This window comes from Amblyomma maculatum, chromosome 9 (genome assembly GCF_055883805.1).
Source record: "Amblyomma maculatum isolate TAMU_Amacu chromosome 9, ASM5588380v1, whole genome shotgun sequence".
NCBI classification, from domain to species: Eukaryota; Metazoa; Arthropoda; class Arachnida; order Ixodida; family Ixodidae; genus Amblyomma; species Amblyomma maculatum.
This window is the reverse complement of record NC_139352.1, coordinates 33,574,853-33,592,223: the sequence shown is the minus strand read 5'-3', so window position 1 is coordinate 33,592,223 and position 17,371 is coordinate 33,574,853. Positions and strand designations below refer to the sequence as shown.

The 17,371-nt window shown below is 45.2% G+C and overlaps 1 protein-coding gene across 1 annotated transcript in view; it reads right to left on the bottom strand.

The window, feature by feature from the left end:
- Positions 1-5,968: 5,968 nt before the first annotated feature.
- The window catches only part of LOC146178797 (complement C3-like), a 126,102-nt gene continuing 114,699 nt past the window's right edge, over positions 5,969-17,371 (bottom strand). Inside the window, exons 37-41 of the mRNA XM_084578557.1 lie at positions 17,012-17,101; positions 14,658-14,762; positions 11,393-11,476; positions 6,985-7,129; positions 5,969-6,211 (exon numbers count right to left, since the gene is read on the bottom strand). Coding sequence (XP_084434683.1) covers positions 6,073-6,211; positions 6,985-7,129; positions 11,393-11,476; positions 14,658-14,762; positions 17,012-17,101 — 563 coding nt within the window. The 3' untranslated portion in view covers positions 5,969-6,072. The remainder of the gene's footprint in view (positions 6,212-6,984; positions 7,130-11,392; positions 11,477-14,657; positions 14,763-17,011; positions 17,102-17,371) is intronic.

The following is a 17,371-nucleotide window of genomic DNA, read 5'->3' as shown; positions in this document are numbered from 1 at the left end:
AAATGCCACCAACCACATCATTAAGTTCATGGGCATGCACTCTCGCTGCACATCTGAAGTCTTTTTAATTAGAGTAGCTGAGACCTGGGACTACTCCGGAGACGCACTCCTTGCTTCAGCGACGACACAACGCAGTATCCGGAAAAGCAGTGGCGCCCTCCAGCCGATGTGTGCGTGAACTAGCATGTGCTGGTAGTAAGTCATTCTATGCACCCTGTTGAAAATTGGATTGAGGGAGTGTAGTAGAGTGGCGTGTACACGTTCTGTGCGCTGCTGTGATGCGCCCATCAAGTGATGAGGGCCACATATACATGGGGCGCCGGGACCTGCTCTGGTTTCTTTACCCTTGTTTATCTGGGACGCTGCCAGCCGCGCTGGCGCTGGCCGTTAACTTTTTTTTCCAAGAATGAATTCCTGCATCATGCTTCGCTGCTCTAGCATTGGGTTTTGCTTGCATGGAAAGCACCGTAGATATGAAGCTTACGAAAGCTGCAGAAGCTGATGGTACGGCGCCACGTACAGAGCACGCTTGCAGTTCAGTCAACGAAGGGAGGCATCAGTGTCACCATGACCTTTCCTTGTCGCCTGCAGGTGGTGCGCAGCTATAAGACGGTTTTGTAACCAAAATAGCGGTACCAAATCGCGAACATCCTCCGACATCTTGATGACCTGGTGACGGAGTTGCAGAAGTTCCACACGCTGATCTACTTCTTCACAACTTCAGTCCAGTTCGAACACCATTTCCTACACGACGGTCAACTGCCACGTCAATAATGCCCTCCTAAAACTGACCGGCTGAGTGTCCTCTCCGGACATAAAATTCTTGTGGAAATTTGAGGACTGGTACCAGCCAAAGTTATATGTGGTGTGTTCCACCGACTTCCATGCAGCTTGCAGCCTCTACCTGCTCACACGTCGCGTTCACTGCAGCATCGATCGTATCATTTCTACAAGGCCAACGGGCAACAGGGGCGCAATTTCGGTGATGTTTGAAAGACAAAATGCTATTGCAAAAATGTTATTTGGGCCTTGTCAGGTCAAGGTCCGACATTACATTCTGCGAGTGAGATTTGTAACTTTAGTACGATATTGGAAGTCACCAGAATGCATATCCTAACACGCACAACAGACCTTGTGATACATGTGGCGGCCCACAATATGACCTGTAGAATTCATCAAATGGTTTAATGTTGGCCGGGTGTTGGCATGGAAATATGCAAGAACTGCCATCCGGCAACTTACACAAATATTCTGCCCGCGGCAAGCATCAGGTTATCGGCGTGAAATATTTTAAACAAAGCGTGTTGCAGGCTATACTACAACAAATAATGCCAGCACTGATATCGGAGCGCTGAGATGTCATAAATGCAGAGTAAATCATGCACCAACATTTCCGCGTTGTCTGGCGAGCAAGATGCTACAAACTGCCATGGATGCAGTCCCTAAATGCCGTCGTCCGCGACGACGACGCAAGTACAGCACTAAAGTTCATACGTTGAAGCCGCTACTGACGTGGCAACTATCACACTCTGTAATGCAGCGCGAGAATCCGTGCACCAGCCTCACCAGCTGTTCTACCGCCACAAGAAAGAGGAAGCAGAATAGAGATTTTCTCCCTTCCTTATAAGCGCAGGATTGTCTTACGACCAAACCTTGTGCAAATTGGGTGCTCGGAGCCTTCTGTTGCCGATGCCAACCCATTCACAGTTTTCTACGACTCCCCTCCTGCTCCAGTGCTGCAGCCCATATGACTTCCACAGTGACCAACAGTTATGAACCGTATAGAGTGCAGCCACACAAAATGGTTGTTCCTCTGCAAGCCATACGGGCAAGCCAAAACCAGTTGAAAGGCTTACTCAAGTTCTCCTGGAACGTCACATTTGGGAGCCGGAGTCATTGGTCTAACCTGTAGCCAGGAGCCACTGGGATCCTTCAGCGTAGCTGCCGTACTTTTGAATGCAAGGAGGCTGAGTATTCCTCCGTTACTATAGCAGGGGTGGGATCTTCTGTGCTCCTACTGCGAAAAATTTGAGGTCAATCCTAAGATTTCTTTGATGTTTCTATCAGTAACTAACCATGCCGCATCGCCAGCGAGCAGTGACTACACCAGACGACACCGTGCAGCATGAGGTAACCTATGAACGTAATTCTGCGATTCCGGTGATCACGCACATACCACAGCTGTAATTAAACCGCAGGCATGGCTTATACCTAACCAGGAAATCGCTGGGGCTCTCTTAAACCTGTATAAGCGAAACGTAGTGCTTATATCAGTTTACGTACGAGTCTTGATTCACAGCATAGCCACAATAGCTTGGTCTTGGATTTAGGAACTTGAAAAGGTGATGTTGCCATTGTGAGTTGCTGCGACCAAGATACAAAACACTGAACGCGGATCGAGCAGAAATGCTCATTACGGCTCACAACTCGTACGCGCGATGCATACCCCATTCTTCGGTCTTCTCAATAACCCCGTCTAAGCTAAACATGTCAGAAAGAACACTCTTCAAGGCGAGGCCACGAAGGACCTCTTGTAGACAAGCCATCTTCTAGTTCTCATTTCGAATATGTGCCTGAAAATGTGTGGTAGTGACTATATTCCTGAATAGGACGGGCGCTCTCCTCCTGTACGTAGCGCCCATCCTGTATGTCTCGCTGTGTCCGTGTCTGTTTAGCGCTATGTGGCAAGTGAACCGTCACCAACTCGCCCAAGCTCCCATTCTGGCAAATTCATTTGTGGGGATTTTTTAAGGAAGTTGCCGACACATGCCATTTTTTCGCCGTACGGTTTCCTTTAGAACACCTGTAAAGTCTATCTAGAAAACAGATGACAAACGGTCTAATTAAGATGTTATTTCCTGTACCGATGTATTGGCAGCATTACCTCCCCTTTCTAGAGAATAGTGCATTAAAGCGAGTGCAAGAGATGTATATAGAACCAGCTCCAAAGACTTTCTTCTTTAAACTTCACACGTGAGCCATACTCGTCAAAATGTGGCTTCATGAAAAAAGAACTTCTTTGCCATGGTCAGTGGACTGTTGCCTGTGGCAGCAGCCAGAAACTATAGATCATTGCTTTGTGTATTGCCGTGATGCAGTGTTGTTTTGGGACATTTTTCAACAGACTTTCAAAAAGGATACTGATCTATGCCCTATACTATAAGATTATTGCTACAATGGAAGTCTCTGAAATTCCATGTGACCTTTATGTGCCCATGGGACTGTCTAGCCTGTGGAAGAGCCGCATGATAGATCGTCACGCCGAGCCATGACGTTCATTAAAGTCTCTGTTCAGAGAACAGTGTGCTATAGGGCAGGGGGTAGAAGCTGCGCAGGAACGACTTCCTGCCTGGTTACCTTTACTTGATGCATGTATATGTCTCCCGGAATTTCGATGTGTTAAGCAAAATGAGAGCTCCCTGTTGGTGCGACTGTGTATGACAGGTTGCAGGATGCGACCTGGTTAAAGCGGGCTTGAAATATTTCTCTCAATAAAGAAAAGAACCCCGGGCGTGTCGCAATTGGTAATGCGCAAGGCAGAAGATCCAAGGGATGGAGGTTCGATTCCCGGTGAAGACACTTTCTTTTTCATGAGGAGACCGGCCCAGGAGTGCCGCCAGCATCCGCGGTTGCTAAGCAACGGCTCAGGGTCAGCGCGGCAACGGTCAATGTACGACAACAACGAAGGTGCGATCACGGCGAAGAGGTGTAGTGGCGGGCCTAGTGTATCTCTCGCTGCGAAAGTACCTAAGCAAAAAAAATAAATGCAGGCCATGAAGTAATTTCAGACGTCCTCTTGTTTTCAGCATTCGCCATGTTTGCATAGATGGATGGCTGAAAGCAGTCCTTGAAGGAATTTCGTAAAGGGCTGTAAAATGCATGCATTATGAAGTGTAGGCGTTAGAGTAGGCATTTGTGTCTGCCCGTCGAGAGAAATCGGCTTATTGCTAGCAAACATTTTCTTTATTCATATCTTTTGTATTGTCATCTTTTTTATATAGATGTACTTTAGCGGTGGTGTCTGAGTCAGTAGGGAAACCTGTAGATTTGGTTTGTGGGGTTTAACGTCCCAAAGCGACATAGGCTATGAGAGACGCCGTACAGTACTCCTGGAATTTAGACCACCTGGGGTTCTTAAACATGCACTGACATCGCACAGCCCACGGGTGCCTTGCCTTTTGCCTCTATCGAAAAGCGACACCTAGCTGTAGTTGATATAATCTTTGATCCCGTCTTCAGAATGTCTTTAGCACATTGTTCTTTGAATCAGAGACTGCTAGTATATTTCAGGCGGGGTATTTATTGTGCGGCGCAGGATAGGGAGGAGGGGGAGGCGTTTTCTGAACGCCATAGGAATGTGAAATTAACAGTGAAATTAGGGGGTGTTTCCACAGATGAGGGACTGTTTGCCGGAATTTTACTCTAATTGATTCTGAAGTTATTCCCGAATCATTATTATTACCATTTGTTCCATACACCTCAGGCACAAGCTATAAGGATGCAGCCGCCCAAATATTTAACTGTCGTGCGGGATGAACACATTTTCTGTGATTCCGAGCGTTGCATAGGAGCTAACCTTTGAAACGTTCAAGTATAAGCAAGGGCTCCTCAAGACCTTGCTTAATCTGGATCTTCAAGCAAGATTCGCCCGAAGACGCAGAAGCGGAAATGAGAAGGCCATTGCTCACGCCAGGTAAAGAGTTTCGCGGCTGTACATACAGGAGAAACAAAACCGACTAAACGTTTTCATTCATGCAACTTGATATCAGATGGCACGTTTTGTCGTTAGACATATTCATGTAAAGCGATCAGCCCTTTCAATGCTGCTTACACTACGATTGATTTGTTCAGCTCTTGTTCAATTGAGTAATGTTGGCCTTTATTTTTGGTTCGTTTCACATAATACAGACGGGTACCAGTGAAGAAAAGGCAAACCAAACAAAGAAGGCCCTTTCCATCCATCTTCGTTTCTGCTTACTTTTGTTAAGCACCTGTCCAAACGAACAATGTTGGCCTTTAATTTTGGCTTGTATCACATAAAAGAAACAGGTACCGCGAAAGTAAAGGCTCGCCGAACAAAAGCGACCCTTTCTATGCCGCTTATCTTCTGGTTGCATTATTAAGCGCTTGTTCAAGCAACCAATGTTGGCCAATAGTTTTGGTTCGTGTCATATAATAGAAACAGGTAGCAGTAAAGGCAAGCCGAACAAAAGCGGCCATTTCATTCCCGCTTACTTTCTGGTTGCTTTATTACGCGCTTTTTCACGCGAACAATGTTGGCCTTTAATTTTGGTTCGTGTCACATAATAGAGACAGGTACCGCAAAAATAAAGGCTCGCCGAACAAAAGCGACCCTTTCTATGCCGCTTATCTTCTGGTTGCATTATTAAGCGCTTGTTCAAGCGAACAATGTTGGCCAATAGTTTTGGTTCGTGTCATATAATAGAAACAGGTAGCAGTAAAGGCAAGCCGAACAAAAACGGCCATTTCATTGCCGCTTACTTTCTGGTTGCATTATTAGGCGCTTGTTCAAGCGAACAATGTTGGCCTTTCATTTTGGTTCGTGTCACATAATAGAAACAGGTACCACTAAAGTAAAGGCAAGCCAAACAAAAACGGTCCTTTCCATACCGCTTTCTTTCTGGTGGCATCATTAAGCGTTTGTTCATGCGACAATGTTGGCTTTGATTGCATTGTTAAGCGCTTATTCAAGAGCTAGCGTACGGTGGCACATTGTTTATCTTTCTTCGCTTGGCGGAATAATGACAACAGCACCGAGATGTGGCTTGAGCGCAACGCACCTAGTTCAGCAGAGACAGAGGCGTGTTGCACGGAACCTGCATTTTCATTAGCTTGGAGGCTTCTGACACTGCCTGGCAAAATCGATTTTCAGCGGTCTTAGAGCTGGCGAACCGGTAAATCGCACCCGTTTATTTCTTCACGACACATCATGCTAGTAGGTATCAGGAGTGCACTGAATTTTATTAAATTCAATCGTATGACGACCGCTGTATGATTCCTGCTGGTGATGTACCAACGATGACCGCGTGTATCGATATGGAAGACTGTTTATTATTGTGGACAACCGCCCAATCTCTGGAGATGTGACGTAAGCCAGCGAAGAACGGAGCTTATTCTGCTTGCACTTTGGGATGTTTCAGGCTGGTTGGTATCGAAGAGACGAACGTGCTTATCCAGTATGTACCGCGTTCTGCAAAGAAAACACAAGATTTGCTGTGATACTTTTCTACGCTCGTTAGAGGTGGACACACTAAGGAAAAAGGGCGGCATCAAGGCGTTTGTTTAGAGCACTGAATGAAGGATTTCAGTTCAACTTTGGCAGTTGGCTTTTATTGCACTTAGCGTAGCCAAGGTGTTAATGTGTGAAAAGAGCAGATCACGAGAACAAAATCTGATTAATTTCAGCAGTACTGGTTTTCAGACGACGCTGTAAGAATTAACAGCGATGTGTGGGTCTTCATAATAATAATACACCTGCATGATGTGCACAAGAGGTAAGTGAATACGGATAGGACGTGCCTAAGAATCAGTAATTACGTAGTTTTCTCCCTTCTCGGCGGAATACGGAAGGCTCCATGTAGGTAATTACTTTGAACGAATTCTAGCCAATTTACCTGTTGCAGAAATGTTGCAACTCTTACGAGTAAGAACGACCCTCCTTTTCAGCAGTTTTGTACAGTCCTGTCTCTCACCCCTGTTTAACAATGTCCACGCTTAGCCTCAAGCCGTTATTATTAGTCCAATAATCACAGATATATTTGGCATCGCACTAACAACTTTCACTCATTCGCTTGTACATCACAAAGTTGCAGATTTCAAATTACATTCCGAAATATACGTAGCTAATACGTCTAGCCTGTTCTCCTTATGTCACAGCTCTCAACTGTGCCAAAAATATGGAGCAAAACGACCGTAATCAAACTCCGGCTGAGAACAAAAAGAACCATCTGCATCAGTTCTTACGTAGCTTCGCCGTTCTTCTCAAAGATCTCGCCGTCTCGGCCGAAAACGAAGTAGCGTGAGCCTTCACTCATGTCGGCAGCGGTGCAGTATTTGTGAGCCACGAATAGCTTAGTTCCAGTCAGGACAGAATTACTGTTTTCAGTGCCTGAAAAGATCGAAGTTATATGCATCCTGTTCAATGCCTTTATTGGGGCGTTGCAAATGTGTGATAATGACTGGGCCTCATAATTTTTAAGAAAAATGCGAGCAGCTCACCTTTGCCATGTCGTTACCTACTATTATATTACTGACACTCCAATGCGACACGACACGTAACAAAGAGATAGATGGATTTATTGAAAGGAAAAGGCAGAGAGGTTGGCCCGAATAATTCAAATCTGGCCTGCTACTCTGCACTGGGGAAGGTGAAGGAGAGAAGAAAGAAGGTCATGATGGGTGACGATGTGGGAGAAGGTATATGAAATATATATACAGACACAGCAGCTTGTTTTACAAACGTGAATCAAGTCCGCTGGCACTCAAATAACGGCAAAGAGCGCGCACTGCCTGGACGCCCTTCCCCTTGTCCTGCCAAGCGCCCAGCAGCAGTTCCTCCGACAGAGGCCTCTTGTCTAAACGCTTCAAGGAAGCAGCTAGCACATTTCTTTCGTTCGCATACTCTGGGCACACCAATAATACATGGTCCACAGTCTCTGGGATGCCACAAGTTGAACATTCCGGTGAGTCCATCTGTCCAATTAAATGTAGGTACTTGCGCGTGAAAGCCACGTTTAAACGAAGTCGATGTATCAAGCATGTCTGATGACGCGGAATATCACGCGGAACAATAAATTTAAATGTTCGATCGAGCCTTCTCAGACGGATGTGTCGGGCGTCTGGTTGAGCCCAGTAAGTTGCTGTAGCAATATTCATATAACTCTTCAGAAGACACGTCGTATCCGCCCTTGAAAAAGGCACAGCTGTTTGGAGGCCATTGATGTGTGCGCTTTTCGCTTCAACATCGGCCTGCTCATTCCCATGGAGGCCGCAGTGGGCAGGAATCCATTGAAACATTATCATGTGGCCTTGCAGCTGAGCAGATGTGATGAGCTCCATAATGTTTAGTGCCAGGGACTGATAGGCAGTGTGGCGTAAGAAGTTTTCCAAAATTTGTAATGCAGTCTTCGAGTCCGTGAATATACACCATTTTTGAGGTGGTTCCCCACATATATAGCGAATAGATTCTCGAATGGCTACAAGTTCGGCAGCGGTTGATGTAGAGGTATGTCCCAAAAGGAAATGCAGAGTCGTTTTCTGAGCTGGTATGACCACAGCTGCAGCGGATGCCTGTGCTGACACAGATCCATCGGTGTATACGTGAATATAACTGGGATATTCTGACCAGATGTGTGCCAGAGTAAGTTGTTTGAGTCCACTAATTGGTACCATTGATTTCTTTAATATTCCGGGAACACGAAGGTGCACCAAAGGTTTATCCATCGTCCATGGTGGTTGGGTGGGACGGTATGGGAGGGCATATCCTGTCGGTACTTGCGACTGATGGCAGCGGAGTGCACTTGTAAAACTGCAGTCCGGCCTCTCATCCAGAATCTTGCTGAGTGGGTGAAAACGGTGTCTTGTAAGTGCTCGTAAATATACACGAAGTGGTTCGTGGGACAAGTATATGGACATTGGGCGAGCGTGTGCCTCTTCAATTGTGCCTTTGTTAGAGGTGCATCTGGGCAGTCCAAGGCATATTTTCAGTGCCTGCGCTTGCACGCTCTCTAAAGTCCGCAAGCAGGAAATGCTCATACTAGAGAGTACTGGGAGACTGTACCGGATGTAGCCAACAAACAGAGCCTCGTAAAGCCGTATTAAGGAGCGCTCAGTTGGACCCCATTTGATGCCAGCTATGTACCGAAGTACATGGCAAAAATTAATTAGCCTCTTCTTCACCATAGCAATATGTTTCGACCAAGATAGTCGGTGGTCGATAATTACTCCCAAGAATCTGTGCCTGGAGACGTATGGTATTACGACTCTATGAAGGGTAATCGGGTAGCGGCTGACACATTTTCCCGTAAACGCGATCACTGCACACTTTTCTGCCGCTAAAAATAAACCTTGACGCCGTAAGTACATCGATGTTGATGACACAGCTCGTTGCAGTCTCGCACGTAGTTGTGGGCGCGTCGAACCAGAGGCCCAGATGCAGATGTCGTCAGCATATGCACTTATGTGGATGTTAGTTGGAAGTTCACTCACCAGGCCAATTAGCGCAACGTTAAATAAAGTTGGGCTGAGAACTCCTCCCTGTGGAACTCCACGACTGACCTGAAAGTGGGTAGTATCTCCTTCAGGCGTAGTCATGTAAACAGAGCGGCCGCTGAGATAGCTTACAATCCACAAGTACAGCCGGCCACCAACTCCCACGTCGTCAAGTCCATCAAGAATAGCTTCATGGAGGACGTTGTCGTAAGCTCCCTTTATATCTAAAAAGACAGCAGCTACTAGTCGACGGTGACGCTTTTCGTGTTCTACTGTCGCCACAAGGTCGATGACGCTATCAATGGAAGAGCGTCCGCGGCGAAATCCAGTCATCATATTCGGATAAAGATCATTACTCTCTAGATACCACTCAAGTCTTGCCAGCACCATGCGCTCCATAACCTTTCCAACACAGCTTGCTAGGGCAACTGGCCGGTATGAGGTAAGTTCGAGAGGAGGCTTTCCAGGCTTCAAAAGAGCAACCAGGCGGCTAATTTTCCAGTGTTGAGGAACAGTACTAGAAGCCCATATATCATTGAAATAATTAAGTAGTGCAGTTCTACCATCCTTGCCTAGGTTCGATAAGGTTGAATATGTAATCCCGTCAGGACCAGGTGCAGATGAATGCCGACAAGAAGCAAGAGCGGCGTCTAATTCAGCTATTGTAAAGGGCACGTCGTATTGATCATTCGGCGAAGGTGGTGCAAAAACCTCTGAAATTGGTAACTGTGCCTGGTTTGTGCCCACAACCATTTTACAAAAATCTTCAGCTACGTCAACTTCATTGCGGCGTTGGTAAAGGGCCAGGGCACGAAAAGGGTGCCTTTCTCGCGGAGGTGTGCGCAAGCTTCTCGCAACATGCCAGATACGCGACAGGGGCTTACGGGGATCCAGTGATGAGCAGAACTGTCTCCAACGTTGTCGTCCTAACCTCTCCAGGTGACGCAAAACTTTTCGTTTAGCTCGGCGAGAAAGTGCGAGATCTTGCGCGGATTTCGTTCTCCTGTACTTCCTTTCAGCCCACCGACGGATCGCGCGAAGCCGCTCGAATTCCACGTCGATGCTGGACACTGACACCGGCACACTAACATAGCGAGTGTTCTCATTGAGAGAGGAAGTAATGAGTCCCTCTATTTGAGATGGTGACTGGAGGTCCACGCTGGAAGTCTCCACCGCTGCCCTAAAGGCGGGCCAGTCTGTGTATTGCACACGAGGTGAAGTGGCAGGTGCAAACCACTTGATGCATATGTACGTTGGTATGTGATCACTCCCATGTGTTTCCACATCACTACACCAAGAAACGGAGGGATGGAGGCTTCTGGAAACAAACGCCACATCCAAGCAGCTGCTGTAGGTTGTTCCGCGTAGAAACGTCGGTGAGCCGTCGTTTATATTGACGAGGTCTTGTGTATGCATAAAGTCTGCCAGGTCTCTTCCTCTATTGCTCATTATTGCACTACCCCACTGAGGGTGGTGAGCATTAAAGTCCCCCACAATAATACGAGGAGCTGCACAACACTGCACAAGGGAACATACGTAGCTATTAGAGTAGGCAACCTATATATTTTCCTTTTGCCTATCTTTTTAAGATGAGTTGTTCTGGTAAGTAGAGCAGAAAAGTAGAATGTGATCTTGAGTAACAGCAAGTTTAATTTAACGGCCCAACTACACCTATTCGCCTTGCACCAGTACAAATCCCGTTAAGCGCTGCAGCTGTGTAACATTCAGCTGATGTTACAAGCATGTTTTTTTTTTTTTTGCCTTTAAATTCAATTTTTTTATAACCTAAGCTTGACATATTTCTCTATTGAAAGGGACCCAATACGTGTTCATTATATAGTGTTCTCTTGAGAAAATTTCATAGACAAGAAATACGAATAATTAGCAAATGACACTACCACGCATTCAGGATTAAATGAACAAAATGCTTCATGTAGGTGTCTTCAAAAAATTAATTTCTACCAAAAACATAGTTGCGCTACCAATTGCACTTACGACAAGGAAGCCATGATGTAGCAACATTTTATTAACCGAAAAAGAGCCATAAATCTTTGTTTAGTAATCTAGTAATCAGCAAACATACATCGTAGTATGCTTCGCATTATTTTGAAAGGGTTACAATTAAGCTTGTTTCGGCATAAAAACAAATGAAACACCTTACCTTCCTTCAGCACTGTATCAATACGAAGTTCGATTTGGCGATACCCGCTGTTAACGTGGTTCTTAGTAACGGTTCCGATCCACACTGCAAACGAAACAGCAAGTAAAAATCCGTTGTCCATCATGCCAGGCTCCAATCTGGCATTCAGGCCATGATCAACATTTGCAGCCAGTGGAAATACCATTCCTCACTTCCTAGAGTATGGCGTAAAAAGCTCCCATCGGAGAATGTGGCTTAAGAGCAGTTGATGCTGAACAGAATTATCCCTGAAGTAAATATCTCTCTTGACTAAAAAAAAAACAACTAAACCTTATCATGGTGAGTGCATTTTAGCTATTATGTACCATAGAAATGAAACAATTGTTTACGTAATATGTTAGTCAGTAATAAACCTTATAATTATTTGCTTCGCGAATAACCTTTTTGTTTAGTACCAAAATTGGGAAAGTTGCATCTTGAGACACAATCTATAACGAGACCTGTAATAGGTTCTAGCAATCTCTGCATAGGTGTCGCAAATGGCAAGCGGAAATTACAAGCTTCCTCACCCGGAAATTATTTTGTTTCCAGCTACAGCATTGTTTTTAAAAATTCAGTTACAAAGGTCTTTCTGCCTCCTCAGAAAGAGTTCATGTTTTCACTTTGTCGTCAACTTCCCCCCCTTGGCGGTGTTCTTGACGCCAAGACGGTGCATGGTGGCCCGGAATTCGTTGCGGCCAATTATTCAGCTACAAAATGCTGGGCGCAAGCTTATTTGCCAGAAAGTTTGGTTTCGGGCCACAAGAGGCATGCAAGAAAACCGTTCTCAATAACGGTGAACCGCTTAGATTGAACTCAGTTTGTGGAAGTTATTGCCACTCTGGGCTGCTTTTCAGTTAGAAATGACGGAAAATTATACTATACTCATCTGGTCTTAACTTCACCTAACTGACTGGATGGCTTATAGCACCTTTGATTAACAAAAACGAAGGACCTAAGGCATCTTTATATATCCTTTTTGTTGGCCAATAGTTCATAAGTTTGATTAGGTGTTGCGCTAAGATAATAGCAAATCGCAGATTACTGAGGTATTCTCCATCTACACTTATCCCTAACTGCTCCCATTCCAAGTTTCTGAATACCTCTAAGAAGCTGTGACTAGTACTGGGGAGATTGTGTCTCCTTGCCTAACGCCTTTCTTTATGGAAATTTTGTTACTTTCTTTATGCAGAACTATGGTTGCTGTGCAGCCACTATATATATCTTCCAGCAATTTCACGTACAGCTCGTCTACCCCCTGATTTCGCAATGCCTGCATCACCGCCGAGGTTTCAATTGAGTCAAATGCTTTTTCGCAATCAGTGGAGGCTATGTATAAGGGCTGGTTTTATTCCGAGCATTTTTCTATCACCTGATTGATGGTATGGATGTGATCGATAGTAGAAAACAGTTTCCGAAAACGTGCTTGATTTGCTTGATTGCAGTCTAAGGTAGTCCTGATTCTATTAGCGATTACCTTAGTAAATATCTTATACGTAACAGACAGTAAGCTGATTGGTCTGTAATTTTTAAGGTCCTTAGGGTCCCCTTTATTATGAATGAGGATAATGTTTGCATTCTTCCATGGTTCCGGTACCGTCGATGACACCAGGCTGATGAAGTTGCCTTGCTAAGCAACTCGGGGGATGAACTGCAAATAATGATTGATGACCTATGGAGGAAAAGTAGAAAGGTAGGCTTGAAAATCAATATGCAGAAGATTAAGGTAATGTTCAACAGCCTCGGGAAGGAACAGCAGTTTACATTAGGTAGCGAAATACTGGAAGTAGTAGGCGAATATGTCTGCTAAGGACAGGTAATAACCGCAGATCCGGACCATAAAAAGGAAATAACAAGAAGATTAAGATTAGGATGGAGCGCATTTGGCAAGCACTCGCAGATTATGACTAGCTGCTTACCATTAGCGCTCAAGAAGAAAGTATGCAACAGTTGCATCTTACCTGTACTCAGCGCATTTGGCAAGCACTCGCAGATTATGACTAGCTGCTTACCATTAGCGCTCAAGAAGAAAGTATGCAACAGTTGCATCTTACCTGTACTCACCTATGGGGCTGAAACGTGGAGGCTAACCAAGAGAGTTCTACTTAAGTTGAGGACAACTCAGAGGGCTATGGAACGAAAAATGGTAGGGGTAACATTAAGAGCTAGGCAGCGTGCAGTGGGTCAGAGAAATACCTCAAGTTACCGACATTCTAGTGGAAATTAAGAAGAAGAAATGGGCATGGGCAGGACATGTAGTACGAAGAGAGGATAACCGATGGTCGCTTAGGGTAACAAACTGGATTCCAAGGGAAGGAAAGCGTAGCAGGGGGCGGCAGAAAGTTAGGTGGGCGGATGAGGTTAAGAAGTTCGCAGGAGTCAAGTGAATGCAGCTAGCCCAGAACCGGGTTAAGTGGAGAAATATGGGAGAGGCCTTCGCCCTGCAGTGGGTATATCAGGCTAATGATGATGATGATGATGAAGAAGAAGATAATAGTCAACAAAGAAGACGAGGATGTTGGGACATGAGCATGCGCAGTCTGTTTCATTCTCTCTGTTCGTCTTCCATCTCGGCGAAGTTTGTGCTTAATATAATTGCGACCAACTCTACTGTGACTGTTCTACATCATTTATGGAAGAAATACTAAATGTCAGCACAATCAAGAACGGTCGCATATATATGAGTTCGCCTCAAAGCGCAATCTCCGCGGCTCTATTTCCTAATTCCTCATGATTTATTGAAGTGAGCTCGAACCCTCGCTCAAACCTCCTATACATGGCACTGAACCTAGAAAGACACAACGTTTCTGCCTGAAGGCTTTCGGCTGTGACATAAAATTATACTTGTGCGCATTTTAGTTTAGGAGAAGCATAGTACGACGAATCTTTGAAAGTCCGAGGACTGCTTTACAGAGGCATCGCGTACAACTATCTGTTTCTTTTGGAACCTTTCTTGCTCTATGTGTTGATATGAAGATTTCAAACCCTAGAAGCGGATCTTAAATACAAAAATAGGCCTATAGAACTAGGTGTATCCTTGAGTCCTAATTCACACAGCGGTGACGCAAGTGTATACTCCGTTGCACCATTAGGCAGCATGCAGTCAACTGCGTGGACGTCCATTCATTGTTCAAGTAAGAATATATGTTTCCATAGTTTTGTTTCCTTTTTACTATTATATGGGTTGTGAAGCCAGAGTTAGTTTCTGCACGAGACAGCGAAAGGACAGCGCAAAATACTGACTTACCGAAATCGTGTTCTTGACAAGCTAGGCTGAGTAGTGTGCGCCGCTGTGCTGATGTCCCGCCTGCACTGTCGATCGCCCTGAACGGTTCTTTCGGAGGGCATTCATCTGCAATAACATAGCAGGCATGACTGAAATTTGGTGTGTATTTTATTTTCAGGTCCACTGTGTTAAAGCAAAGGCTATATTGCTGCTAGTCATTCGCAGATACATTAAATCTCGTCAAATGCTCTGTCCACATTCAGTACAAAGGTTTGTAGTCAGCAGCATTACGCAAAGGAAGCCTCAAATATGCCGCTTATACACAGTCAAACAGAGCCTCACAGCCTCTACAATTATCTCCTAAAGTGGACGGTAATATGTGGAGACGTAACTAGAGAAAGCATGCCGTGTGGGAGTGGAACATTGAAGCTCCTCTTGCCGGGATAGTTTCAACTTCACCCCGGATAAACATAGCTGCCGTGTAAGCGTGCCCAGCGTATATCCTGCGACAAACATGGAGACGTAGAAATGCTTGCCCTAAGGTCATGACCACCCCCTTGTGACGCAATCTGTATAAGTCCTCCCACTGCAAGCCTGTTATATCCCTTCTCAAAAGGTGAGTTAGTGGTGATTTTAGTGGTCAGTTCGTCAAACCTCGCATGCCGTAACGTAAATCAACTGTTATTCACAGCTCAGTGCGTAAGATATGAAAACAATGCAAAGGGGAAACTTTAACGCATTTCGCCGACACGAGTGGTCAACCACAACACTCCCCACCAAGTATATCGGGTATCGTATATGCAGTTTTGAGAAATTATTGCCCGCAATTTTTTGTTTCATCCAGACAATCAAAAATTGGGAGAAAGCTGCCATACGAATTTGGTTCCTTGGAATGAGCAGATGCTTTTGCTGTCATGGTGGCAGTATTTTATTTATTAAGTAGGTGCGCTATTGTCACAAACCTTATTGAATGCTGTCCATAACACGCAATCTATCGGAGTCTAGGTCTCGTGCAGATTTAGCGCTCGCAGTTACTTAAAGGCCCACTGTCCACCCTCCGGTCGAAAATATTTTCTTCCCCGGTGACTGTGAGACTTCGCCCCTAGAACGCAAGGCCGCAAAATGTTTTTGAAAAGAGTAATAACGCAGTTACAGCCACCGCAATCACCCGATTCTGTCATGCCTCTCTCCTTCCGTTCCCTCGCAAAGGTTTTTCACTCTCCTGCCCGAGGTCGTCTAGCCTCCGCAATACAAATTCCCCTTCCTCCTCCGCGTTTGGCGGGAGGTGGGGCGTGGCTCTCCGCGAGCGCGAAAAAAAAAAAGAAACGGTCGAGGGAGCGCGCGCCGCTGGATTCAGCCTGGCCGTGGCGAGGGAAAAGCGCGCTGCGAGCGGTAGACACCCATCCTTCTCCCGTCAGTCAGCGAGACGGACCAATGGACGTCGTTCCCGGTACGTACGTCATTATCGGGGCCCGTCGGGCCAGCGCAGGAAGCGGTGAAGCTGGCTTCTCAAAGGAGAGCATGAGGGAGCTTTGAATTGTATTTTCGATGCTTTGCGGCGCGCGTGTCACTGTAGCATTTTGCACAGACTATCTCCGGTGCCTGATCGAAACACTGGGCTCCTTTGCTTAAAAGGGCCTTCCCTGGACAGTGGCCCTTTAAAAAAAAATGTGTGGATACTGTTAGTATGAAGCATTTTTAGCGTGTGTTACCATAAAGTTGAACTGATAGCTCTTCGTAGTTTTCGTGGTCTTGTTCTTCCCAGAATACCCTGTTAAGTTTTGAAGCTACGGTAAATGAATAAATTTAATGTAACAGCTTGAAAGAGTCTCGATGAAATTCTCTTCTATATTGTTAAGTTTTTTCAAGTCTTTGTTGTTTCATAAGCGGCGTGGTTTCTTTTTTGTTTTTTGTTTTTAGGTAATGTGAGTGCTTATGTTACTCAGAAGATATCTATAACCTGTTTTCGCGGTCTGCGGTTCGTTTCTTGAAATATTAAAGAAACTCTGTAAAAAACTCTCCTGGAACCCAGTCGAAAAAAACTACAGAACCGTGTCAAAAATACGGCAAAATATTCTGTAGTTTTGTCGTAAACGTCAAACTTTTCTGTAGTTCTGTAGTACTTTTCTGTAGTTCTGTAGTACTTTTCTGTAGTTGTGTAGTTTTTCTGTAGTATATTTCTGTTGTCTGCAGTTCTGTAGCACTTTTCTGTCGTAAATACAGAAATTGCTGATGTACTACAGAACGTTCTGTTGTCACAAGTTTCCCGTCAAAAACCGCACAGAAATCCTGTCGTAACAACAGAAAAGTTTCTGTACTTATTTTCGACTGGGAATGTTGACACGCCTAGATTTTGACTGACGAAATGTCCTTACCTTCTACGCATCGACACTCGTCTGCGTCGCAGGTCAGCTTGAGGAGAGGGCTGGTCGAGTCGGGGCCGTAGAATTGCGTGCATGTATGTGCTGATGAAGACAGAACCAAAGTTACACTGTCAGAGGATAAATGAGTCGACAAGCACTTAATTTCCGCAAGCAGGAAAGTTTTTAAGAACTTATGTGCACCACGCTACACACATGCAGAAAAGCTAGGTGCAAGTTTTAAAATTTTGAAAGAAATAGCATACCTGCGTTGTCAACCTAAAGTCATCTACAACCTCCTCATCCCTCTGCATCCTCTTTTAGAAAGAAAGTTCGCTGAGGACTTTAACTTGCAGCCTATGATGAAGCTTTTGT